At 27.7% G+C, this 13,215-nt stretch overlaps 1 protein-coding gene across 2 annotated transcripts in view; it reads right to left on the bottom strand.

Moving 5' to 3' along the window:
- Positions 1-11,350, bottom strand: part of LOC100212584 (band 3 anion transport protein) — a 66,162-nt gene extending 54,812 nt beyond the window's left edge. For both annotated transcript variants that reach the window (XM_065800449.1, XM_065800450.1), the window contains exons 1-3: positions 11,107-11,350; positions 7,663-8,253; positions 4,274-4,433 (exon numbers count right to left, since the gene is read on the bottom strand). In XM_065800449.1, coding sequence (XP_065656521.1) covers positions 4,274-4,433; positions 7,663-8,229 — 727 coding nt within the window. In that variant the 5' untranslated portion in view covers positions 8,230-8,253; positions 11,107-11,350. The remainder of the gene's footprint in view (positions 1-4,273; positions 4,434-7,662; positions 8,254-11,106) is intronic.
- Positions 11,351-13,215: the final 1,865 nt, after the last annotated feature.

Below are 13,215 nucleotides of genomic sequence, written 5' to 3'. Positions count from 1 at the left end.
AAAAAACATTCAATTCATTTTGGTTTATAAAACAGAAATAAATAAAGTTCGATCATCATTACAACCAAGGTTTACTATGGGAAGAACCTTGCCAGGAACAAGATGCTTCTACCATTATATACCAATTAATAAATGTACAATTTATTTTAAGAGGATGAGTCAACAAACTGATTTTCAGACGTTTAACCTTGTGCAGATACCAAATGAGCTGGTTGTGCAGCAGATTATTTATAATCATATGGATTATGTAGCTTGCAATTATGACAATTTTTGGTGGATTGGAATTATAACCAGAAAAGATGAAAGAAAAGGAGATTATAAAATTCAATTTATGCATCCACATGGTCCCAGCCCAAGTTTTTTTTGGCCCGCACAGGAAGATATGTGTTGGGTCCCATCAAACCATGTTTTATGTACCATTGATCTGCCATCTACAACAAATGGTTGCATATATAAAATTTCAGAAACTGAGTTAGAAAAAATTATTGAAAAAAATAATAAAGACTTATAGAAAAATTTCGAATGCATTACTATTTATATATTTGCATGTTATTTTTTCAAATTTAGTTAAGATACAACTTTATGTGAGTATGTGTAATTGTCACAATTTGGCTACAAAATTCTCCTAGTCACTTGTCTTTATGTTTTTAACAAAGAATAAAAAAGAAAAAAAAAAAGGAAGGGGGGTTGGTAAAATGCTTAATTGCCCCCCTCCCCTTTAGACCATGAGCCCTCCACTGTGCTCTCCTGAGACAGCCAGGGTAAATTTTGGTTTACTCTAAATTTTTTTGTTTAATTATTAATATTGGGTTTAGGTAAGTATTTTAAAATAATTTTTAAAATCTAAACTAACTTCTAAACATATTTTTTTTGCAAAAATAGTTTTTACCTAAAATAATTGGAGGGGGAAGGGATAATATGAGGAAGGCGGGGATTTTTTTCAAAATTTATAGGGGTATTACACTTCTAAAACAATTTTTGTTAGAAAAAATACAACTTTAAAATGAAAAAATGAGATCTTTTATGATAAAATTAAAATTAACTCAATCACACTTTTCTTAAGCTGTTTTGCATAATAATTGTGTTCCAAACGACGCTTGTATCGCTTTCATACTTGATAGTGATAGTGGTGAGCACTTTCTCCTGCCTGCTCGGTATATACACCAAGCCCAAACTGACTATGCTGAAGAAAAGGAACAAGATGACATACTAAAATATGAACAGCTAATATTTAATTGGTAATTAAACTTTTCCAGAAGATGAAGCTGCAGGTTTTCGAAAGCTTTTCTAAAATCTAAAACTGATTCAGCAATAGATTCTCCAATAAACATGCTAAAACCTTTTGTTTAATAATTGAAAACCTTCTAAGACAGCTAACTACAGGTTGGAGAAATATCATATTTGGTAATATAGAGGCTGCACTTAGAAGTTTAACTTTTAAATTATCTAATTTATCTAAAAGTCTCTGTGAATTATTACCATCCAAACCAGTGCCGTGGTAACCTCTAGAGATTATATAATTCGACTTAAGCCATGAATCAAAATCAGGCCACAATGTAATTAATATTTTTACAAACATAGAAGTAATACTAATAAGAATGTGTAACTCTGGTGGAGGAATGAGATGTTCTACTAAAGTTTCTAGAGGTTCATCAAGATATACAACTCTAGGAGAAATACAGTTTTTAAATTCCATCATGTGATTCTTTTTGCATCCATTTTCAACGAACCTGTTGTAGTTGATATCAATTGAACCTAAGGTTATTTTTTTTCCTCTCTCAAGAGTACTTTTCCCTTCACACCAGAGATATGCATACTTGCCGCTGTGACTGTTTAAACCAAATAAAGAGTTACCGCATTTTAGATCAAATGCTATTGAATATTTTACATCACTCAGAGCTAGTGATTTCAATAGTTTGCTAAGATTACCATTATGCTCTGAAACAACTTCAACTAAAGCCAAAACCAATAATCTTTTTACACCACAATCATCAAGACTTTCTGAAGTTGTATGTTTACATAGTGGCTCAAAAACATTTATAACACATTTAAGAAAACCCTGTCCACCATCAATGGAAATCCTAGCAATAGTGCTATAAGGATTCAAACTTCTTTCATTAATCATATGAAGAATTAAATCAGAAGTATCTTTTACAAATACCAAATTCCGACTTATCTCTTCAGGGGTAAATATAAGTTTTATATGGACGCTTTTAACCGTAATAATAATTATTTTCATCGGTATTGCAACATTTAGTATCAAATAGAATTGTAGATGCAATCATAAAATGACGCAATTTATTTTAGACATTTTAATTAAATCTAAAATTTCTATGTTTAAAAGTTAGTTTAGATTTTTAAAATTATTTTAAAATACTATATTAATAATAACTTTTTACAACATAAAATTAAGATATAGCTAATTTTGTCATAAGTTAGCAACAAATTTTATGCTATTTTATAGTTTGCTAAGATTACCATTATGCTCTGAAACATCTTCAACTAAAGCCAAAACCAATAATCTTTTTACACCACAATCATCAAGACTTTCTGAAGTTGTATGTTTACATAGTGGGTCAAAAACATTTATAACACATTTAAGAAAACCCTGTCCACCATCAATGGAAATCCTAGCAATAGTGCTATAAGGATTCAAACTTCTTTCATTAATCATATGAAGAATTAAATCAGAAGTATCTTTTACAAATACCAAATTCCGACTTATCTCTTCAGGGGTAAATATAAGTTTTATATGGACGCTTTTAACCGTAATAATAATTATTTTCATCGGTATTGCAACATTTAGTATCAAATAGAATTGTAGATGCAATCATAAAATGACGCAATTTATTTTAGACATTTTAATTAAATCTAAAATTTCTATGTTTAAAAGTTAGTTTAGATTTTTAAAATTATTTTAAAATAAAAAAGCTTTACTTAAAAGGCTACATTTAGACAAGTTGAAAATTGCAATAATATATTTTTTATTAATAGCAATGTTTGATACCTATATTGTAAGTTATAACAATGTCTCAAAAAAAATTATCAAGGTGACATCACCATTTTGACCATCGAAATACCTCAAAATATATGCCTTTATTATCTAATTTACATGTTATTATGGTGGTCAAAAAAAATTTGAAATTTGAAATTTGTATCCACCATGTGGAATGTCTATGTACAAAATTTCAGGATGATACCTCATTTGGCTCATAAAATATTGCTACTTAACAACAAAAAAGTATTTTGCAAAAAATTCTGAGTCAGCATAAATAAGAAAATTGAATCCCAAATATCTCAAGAACCACAAGGGGTTTGAGGTTCCAAATTTTAGATTTTCTTGATTTTTATTAACCCTATAACATAAAAAAATTAGCAAAATCCAAAACATGGGGTGACATTTTTGGTTTTTTTCTGCTGATTTGACATGGAATTACCATTGAACAAGGTACAGCTTCTATGTTTTCCTGACTTGTACACAGTTTTTAAGTCTACTGCTAACTGCTTTACTAGTACAAGTTTATTGTTAATTACTTTTTTGCTTTTTAAAATCTTATTTTTGTTTTTATTAACTCCCACCATAATTAGCGTTTTCTGTTAACTTCCACCATAATAAGTGTTTTTGTTTACTCCCACCATAATTAGTGTTTTAAAGACTAATTAAGGTGCCTAGTGAATATTTTTATTAAAAAAATTTTTTTTTTTTTTTCATTTTCTTCATAAACAACTATGGTAATTTAATATATTTGAAATACTTCCATGATAAAACAATCATTTGATGAAAATATACAAAAATATTAGACAGAAATATAATAAACAATACATTAAAATTAATAAGACAGTTGATAATAACTAATATATAACAATAATGCTATAACAGTGGTTAACAATAAATAAACCAAAATAATATTTAAAAGGTCAATTAAAATAGTTTGTTTTTTTAATTGTTGTTTGATAGCCAATAAGGATGTGCAATAGTAAACAGATATTTTTATTTAGGTGCAATGAGTTTTCACTTTGAATTAAATTAATTTAAAATGTTTTTTTCAATTAAACTAAAAACCGAAGATAGAAACTTGTTTTACTTCATAAAAAACTATACACATTTGACATATATACTTTCAATATATAAATATACTCATATAATATATACTTTCAGTTCATATAAGCATAAAACAGAAAAAGCTTGTAATTTTCATTTTCATTATCAAAGTAATGTTAATTACTATTGCTCAATACACATGTTCCTAAAATAATAAGACAAAGATTTTACCTTTAAAATCTGTTTCATCAAAATTGAAATCAGAATAAGCTATTTTTTTGTCTAAAGACAGATTCAGTGGTTCAATAACTGTTGGGACAGCAAACTCATGTTCATATGATAGTATTTTGTCGTATTCTTCTTTATTACAATGATTATTCATGCATACTAGCTAAAAATAACAACACCAAAAAATATTTAAACAATTAATATTTAAACAGTCTGATGAACAACACTAACTAAAAAACATGTATTAAACAAAAACCCTAATTCTAAGGCCTGTATACATACATACATACATACATACATACATACATACATACATACATACATACATACATACATACATACATACATACAGAGGTTATCCTAGGATAAAAATTTGGGCGCGGTACCTCCTTGTCACAGCAAAGTTTAGCAGAAATATTGATGAATATAGACATTTTTCGCAAAGAAAACAATATTTGCCATAAAAAATATAGAAAAAAAAAAAGGTCTTTAATTTTTAATTTGGGCAATCCCCAAATACAGTCGATGCTGTCAAAAACGGTCTAGAATAGCCCCTGACATACATACATATATATATGCATACATATCAGGGATGCGAAGTGCGGAGTCAGAGTCCATGGAGTCCCTATTTTAGCCTGGAGTCCGAAATATCAGGAGTCCATAAAAATTTTAGAACTCCAGGACTCTTTTTTTTTTTTTAGTTATTAATATGCTTAAAAAAGACCTGACAATCTTATCACAAAGCACTAAAAAAGAGCATTTGACCGGGAAGCTAACCTCCTTCTTTGCCGATTTTATTTATTTGGCCAGATTGAGTATCGGTTCGAATGTTGCGCCTTGTTAAGAAGTGTTACACAGCTCGCATTTTACATGCGAAATGGCCATTTGCCTACCCGTTCAGCAGTTTTACGTTAAACCTTAACTTTTATTGTTTAGAATATTTAAATTATATTTTGATATTGTTTATGTAACGTTTATTCAGAAAAAATAAAGTTAAAGCATTTAACCGCAATTGTGATCTAATAGGTTTTTGTTAAAAAAAAAGTTTGTTTAATCTTTTTTTTTTTGTTAAAATTAGTTAAAGAAAATAAAGTGCTTTAAGTTTAAACTTTCATCATATTTCATTATAAGTTTTATATTTCTTAAATATAAAACTTTTAATGAAAACCGTATATTCACTAAATTTTCAGTTAACTATTGAAATCATAGTTAATATATTTAGGTGAATATAAAAAGGGGGCACAACTTCGACATCATCGCCATTAAGGAAATCGAAGATGACAAAAGCGATCTTTTGATTGAAAATGATGAGTTTGACGAAAATGGTCAAAATAAAGCAGACAATGCGGCAGTAGTCTTGGAGTTGCCAGTAGTATGAACATTATACATCTTGAAAGATGTGCTGCCCATACTTTACGGCTAGTCGTGAATGATGCATTGAAGAGGCCCACAATAAAAAAATTCCTCAGCCATGCGAGAGAAGTTGTCAAAACTGCAAGAAATTCTAAGTGGATTGACTTCTTCAGGGACGAAGCTCCACATCTTGTTCCAATACTAGATCAGGCTACCCATTGGTCTAGCCAGTTCAATATGATCGAGAGGCTAATTTATAACTTCTAAGTTTTAATTAAAGTGTATAAACGGGTTTTCTAACCGGTATAGTATAAATCAAATTAGTTCAATGTTAATGACATTTACATTATTTAATAATTTGTAAAATTTAATTTATGTAAATATTTCTTTAATAATCCTCTTTACATAACTAGTTAATAACTTAATACATATATTTAATGAATTCTTCTGTTCTTCTAGATTCGACCAGTAATTCAAAACCTGAATATGCAAAATGAGGCTCCTAAAAATTTAATGTGCAACTATATTTTTCCAAAAAGGAATGAACAATAGAGGAAGCGCACTAGACAAAAATGTATTGTTTCTTGCAGCAGTTTACGCGGATATTAGGCATGGCTGTATGCTAACAGCGACTGAAGATAAGGTTGTTTTTTTTAAATAAAATTGCATTTATAGTTTTGATTATTTAACTTTAAAAAATATTCAAAAACTTATTAATATTTCTATAGATAGCTCCAGCTGATGGACTTTGGAAAGTTAAATACAAACTGATTCAACTGGCTAATAAAAAAAAGAATGATGAACTTGCCAAAATTAAAAACGCAGTAGCGCGCAACTCTTTTTAAGTTCATGTTGCGGAGTTTCGACAAGCTCTAAAAACAATTTCGGAAATTCAATCAATGCTTAAAGATAGCTCCTCCAACTTAGACGAATTTTTAAAACTTAACCCATTAAAAGCAATTAAACAGTTCCCTGAGGTTTTAAGGGATGCTTGCCGAGTCGCTTTGTTGCTACCCATATCCCAAATCAGTGTTGAGCGACTGTTTTCAGTTTTAAAGCACATGACATCAGATCATCGTAGTCAATTTACATCTGAGTTAATTGACGATATGCTTTTTATACAAACAAACGAGTTTTTTGTTTGAATATTTTTTGACGATGTAGTAATATTTTGTTTTTGTAACTTTATAATTTAGAGTGTAATTAATGTAAATAAACATTTAAAACTTTTTAAATTTTATAATCATATGTTTTCAAATAATCTAAGAAATTGAGAACTTTGTGCGTGCGACAATACAAACCAAATAAAAGTTATCTTTGGAGTTGCATTATTCTTATTAATTGTTATCCAGCAAAGGCGGGACAAAAAGGCTGCATAAACCCACGGATCCCTTATTTTTCCTAAAAAGTAAGGAATCCGTGGTTTAAACCCACCTTTGAGCAAGTTTTGCGAAATCGGTTAGGAAGAAGGAGTGAATTCCTGTTAATTGCTTTTCCGCGGTGCTCTGCGATAAGGCCGAATAGACATCTTAGGGCACCTAAATTATATATATTATTCATAATAAAAATATTATGAATATTTTATTTATGAATAAAAATAAAATATTCTGGCATTTTTACATAAAAACTCCAGATAATAAAAACCCTTATTTAATTTAAGAAAAAAAAAAAATTCCGGAGTCCGGAATCACAGAGTCCCAAAAAATCGATGGAACTTTGCATCCCTGATACATACATACATACATACATATATATATATATATATATATATATATATATATATATATATATATATATATATATATATGTATATATATATATATATGTATATATATATATATATATATATGTATATATACATACATTTATACATACATACATACATACATACATACATACATACATACATACATACATACATATATACATACATATGTATATTCATTAATCAACATTATGGCTTGCAGTACTAAATGCTTATATGGATTCAGAAAGCTGCATGCAACTCTAAATATTTGAATTAAAAATAAAATACATACATCAGATGATAACAACAGATCATCTTTAAACCATAACCCTTGCTTTTCTTCTTCTGTATCATTTGTTGTACAACTTTCAGTTAAGAAAGATCTATCTAGAACAACCCCATTAAAATTTACTGGTGTGTCAAGAAATATTTCGGATATATGTTTATGAGTATTTATAGACTTTGAAGTGTAGTCTTTGGGATCAAACTGTTCAGCTTTTATCAGGCTATCTTCTTGAATGTTTAAAATTTGTGATTCATCTATAAATGATGATTCATAAATTGCTTTGTCTAAAGAGTCTTTTCTTTGTTCTGCAATACATTCTTTTGGCTTTCCCATATCTTTAATCTCGACAGAAGAATATACTTCATCACAATTATTTATATTAGAAATGATAAAACAGTCTTTTAAACTTCCCAGTTTTTCTATAGTGTTATTTACATTAGCTTCACATGACTGAAATTTTTGGATAACATTAATACCAACTTCATTATCAGACTGGTGTCCTTCATTGTGAGATTCTATTGGGAAATCTAAAAGATTTTCTTTGTTTGTAGTGACATCAACGCTATCTTCCATTTTACCATATTTGATAAACTTAAACTAAAAAAAGGACAGATATAGAGTAATACAATCATTTTTTACATATTACAAAGGCGCAATTTTTTGGTGTTTGTGATTCACCCAAAACGTGATAGCAACAAGTTTTTAAAATAAGTAAATTTAAAATTTATTTATAAAATTAAATTTAGTTAAGTAGTAAAAAAATTTTTTATCAAGTTGTTGTTCTAATGTTTGGGTTAGATAAGATGGATAATGTTTGGGCTAGATAGGATGGATAATAATTGGGCTGGGGATAGGATGGATAATGTTTGGGCTAGATAGGATGGATGTTTGGGCTGGGGATAGGATGAATAATGTTTGGGCTGGGGATAGAATGGATAATGTTTGGGCTAGATAAGGTGGATAATGTTTGGGCTAGATAGGATGGATAATGTTTGGGCTGGGGATAAGATGGATAATGTTTGGGCTAGATAGGATGGATAATGTTTGGGCTAGATAAGATGGATAAATGGGGATGAAAAAATGTGATGAAAAATGTAAAAAGACTACTGTGTAAAAGGACCAAAAAACCTGGTTCAATTTTGAAAAGACAAAATCTGACCGCTACATAAAAATTAACAAATTAGGACCATGAAACTATTGCTAGCAAGTTTATATATTATGAGTAGCAAGTTATAGATTGTGAGTATGAAAAAAAAAAAAGTACATGTAAAACAACTAGAAAATAATAGTAAATATACAACAAAAATAATATTGCAAACAACTAAATATCAAATTTTGTACTTAAAACAAAAGAACTGAAGTTAAGTTAGCCACATAAAAATATAAAAGTTAACATGGCTAAAACTTTTGCTGCAGGAATTTCATAAGTTTTTTTATGAATAAAACTTGCAGAATTCAAAAAAGATGATCACTGTTGATACAAATCATAACGAATCTATTTATGCTTGCACTTTTAAAGAAGTGTAAGGAATTTAAAGTAGATTTTATGACTGGAACAAAACAAAATCATAATAAACCAGGCCAGAAAAATGAATTTTAGTACCATTTAATATAACTTTCAGCTTCTTTTAGAAAACAGATATTCTCCATCAATTAATTTTTAGAAAACTCAGAACATTCAGAAATCAGTAACGCAAGTTGGAATTTAAGTGTAACTCTAGCCACTCTTGCATTCATTTTTGCACTTACAGCAAATATAAGATTAGAAAAGATATGTAGATTCACAGATAACTGAACAGACTATTGGCTTACCAATCAAATGTACAATGAAAATGACTACAAGAACTTATCAAAAATATTGCACTCATACAAAAAAGAATTGCAGTCATTGAAGTACTAATGGAAGCAGGAACCATCTGATATCAAGATACTAAGAAGCAATTAGTGTGCAAAACATACAATTAAAATGATGCAGAAACTTACTACTGTCTACAAAAACAAGGAAAAGCTGCAACTATATATATATATATATATATATATATATATATATATATATATATATATATATATATATATATATATATATATGTAATGTTGCAGAATAGTGGCGTAAAATAATTTTACTTTTTCGCTTATTGTGGGACTTGCTCAAAGTGGTGACTTTTTAATATGAGCAAGTAATATTAATTGGCTTCAGTACATACATAGACTATCTTATAGCCTGCTGCTACAAGGAAGTGTCGCTACATCGACTGAGGGTTTGGTTGGGGCAGGCAGACTATCAAATAATAAAAAAAAAACTTTAAAAAAAAAAGAAAATTAAAAAGATATTAAAATATTCCATGTTTATATTTAAAAGTTACCACTTTGAGCAAGTCTCACAATAAGCAAAAAATAAAACTATTTTACGCCACTATTCTGCAACATTACCTGCAACATTACCTCTTCAGTACATACATCTGAGGGTTTGAGATGGGGCAGCGATCTTATATTAAAACAATATTTAATAATAATTACTATTGTAGGGAGTTGACATTAAAAATGATCAACATGTCAATAGTGCATATTGCAAATATTGACATTAGCAACTAAGAAACTTTTTTAGTATTAATGTTTGATTTGCTCATTTGCTTTGCAAAAAATTTATTGAGAAGTTTTTAATTTTTAATTTATTGTTAAAAAAGGAATTAATAGTAACTTTAAACATTGTGGTGTTATGGCTATTCAAATACTAGATATTGTTTAGCTATATAAAAAATGATATTGTTACAACATGTCAATTGTTGCATATTGAACTTTTAAAGCTAACAATATCTTAACAAGACTATAATATAAATTGTATTATAACCATAAAACATAGTGAAACAATAAAGCTAGTCATAATTATATTATAGATACAACTAGCTTTATTGCTACAATCTGTTGATAGCTAGTTGCTAAGCAGATTAAACTAGCAATCACCATGGCCACATCACTAATTTTATTGTTTTAAATATTGTTGGTTAGTTGCTAGGTGATTTGGAATTTTATTATTTTGCTATTTAATAAATGGCAAAGTATAATTCCTAATCACGTATCGACAAGCTAATAAGAAAATCCATAAATGATATGTACATAAACAAGGAAAAAGCATAATTGATTTATAGTGGTAGGCAAATGATAAGTATTTTCAATGTTATGAATTTTCTTCTCTTTGTTTTGTAGTCTTCTTAAATTAATAAAAAAAGAGCTAGTAACAAAGAGATAAATAATGCGATTATCTCAATCTTATTCGTGAAACAAGATTAAGTCTAAAAAATCTTATTCGTGAAACAAGATTTAAAAAATCAAAATCGCAATTGCTATTAATTTTTTAAAATCAAGATAATCATGACTAAAATACGAATAAAAAATAGGCTATGAAACTAGATTATTTAAAACTTAACAAAGCAAGTGATTTTAACAATATACCAACGAATTTTCAGATTTCTTCTTTTTAATTGCACCACTAGAAAAACTAATGTTGGTCTTCTCTCATTTGGCTATAATTTCAATTTGAATCGATAAATCTTTGAAAAAATAGGACTGTGGCAAGCCCTTTGTCTGACAATCACAAGTCTTAACTTTTAAGAATCGAAAACAAAGCTTTTTTACTGATAGAAAACGATTTTTTTATCGCTCGATTTTATGACAAAAAAAAATTTCGGAAAACTTTGAAAAAATGATTTTATTGGTTGTTATGCCGATGATTTTAGTTAAATCTGATTGGTTGTTTTGGGTATTTTATAATAGTTAAATTTTGAAATCGATAACGTAAATTCAACTTTAATAATGTAACTTTCACACGTAATTAACACGTGCAATTTAATAGGATTTTGGTTTCACTCATTCGTTTTTCTACTGGAACGGGATAGGGACGGAAAAATTAATCACGTAGCATGCGTAGTTTTACTTCGGACAAACTAAAACTGTAGTATCAGTGCCCACGTGATTATTTTTACCTTTCCTTTCCCGTTCCGCGAAAAAAAGGATGAGTGGGGAAAGTCGCCTTAATAAAAATAGAGAGAAACATGGATCTTGTTTTTTGGTATACAAATATATATTATTTTATACAAATGTGGTTATTTTTACATGCCGACATCGAGAGTGTTTTTTTGAACATTTTTTTATTCAAGTAACTATCCATTAATTATGTCAACTTTTTTTTGATAATAAGCCCCCTAGCAGCCTAAAATGAAAAACACCTTAAAAAACAATTTTTTTTTTTAAATATTATTTTTTTATTTTATGCAAAATATATTTAGTTTCGCATTTTCGAAACTATTTTTTTAAATTTTCATTAAGTCTTTAAAAACTACACTTTATTGAATTTTAACATCCGACATAGCAACGTCACTATTTTTCACCTTTACAATAATTTTGCCTAAACTCTTTTTCAATTTTAGAAAAATACTAAATAACCACACATAAAGCAATCACATATAAAAGCAAATATAAAGTGAATCACTGGATTACTTAAATTAGTAATTAAAAAGTTTGCTGAGTTAAACAGTGAACTAAAACAATAGAAAAGAATGGTAAACTTTTTGTAAATGAGAACTTGTTTTTGAATTAAGTTTATATAAATATAGATAGGGTCAAGAGCAATGTAAATATGGAATCAACGGTTATAGATTTGAACATTAATGTTGCTACAAGTGTTCAAGTGCTACAAGTGATAAATAAAAAATGAGTGTTGCAGTGTAAACTAAGTTTAAATGTAAATAATAAAGCAGCTAATTTTAACTTTATTAATTCCAACAAAAATAGGTTTTTTTCTAAAAAGTAGCAAATATTTTTTTAAAACCAACGTTATTAACTAACTTAATCGTATGATATCGTTTATTTAATTGATCTAGAAATATTCAATTCTATGGTTCCTTTTTTTTTTTTTTCTTCCTCCTTTAAAACAATAAATATTTACAATTTTATGAAATTACATTGACTCAGGTTACAATGAAAATAAGGTTTTACCATATATAAGTTTTACAACTGTTCATATATATATATATATATATATATATATATTTATATATATATATATATATATATATATATATATATATATATATATATATATATTTATATATATATATATATATATATATATATATATATATATATATATATATATATATATATATATATATATATATATATATATATATATATATAATATATATATATTAGGGTGGAGCGATTTTCATAGCAAAAAAAAAGAGTTTAAAAACCAATATTACTGAGACACGAATCAATGTCTATTAATTATAAGATAAAAGTAAAAAAATATTTTTTGATTTTGATGAGATCTTGAGGGTCCTCTTTGGAATTTAAATTTATGACAGGTCCTAATATTTTTGAACTTTTTTTTTTCTAAACCATATCAACCTTGGACTCAAAATAAGCAGAAAAAACTGCTTGTTTCATAAATAATAATTTTATTTAAAAAGTTTTTAAGTGAAAAAAATACTTGCAAAAATATACCTTAAAACCCCCGTTTTGTTGAGGACGGGGGTTTTTAATGAAAAAAACAACTCTACT

Source organism: Hydra vulgaris, chromosome 06 (genome assembly GCF_038396675.1).
Source record: "Hydra vulgaris chromosome 06, alternate assembly HydraT2T_AEP".
Lineage (NCBI taxonomy): Eukaryota > Metazoa > Cnidaria > Hydrozoa > Anthoathecata > Hydridae > Hydra > Hydra vulgaris.
This window is presented reverse-complemented; position numbering and strand designations above follow the sequence as displayed.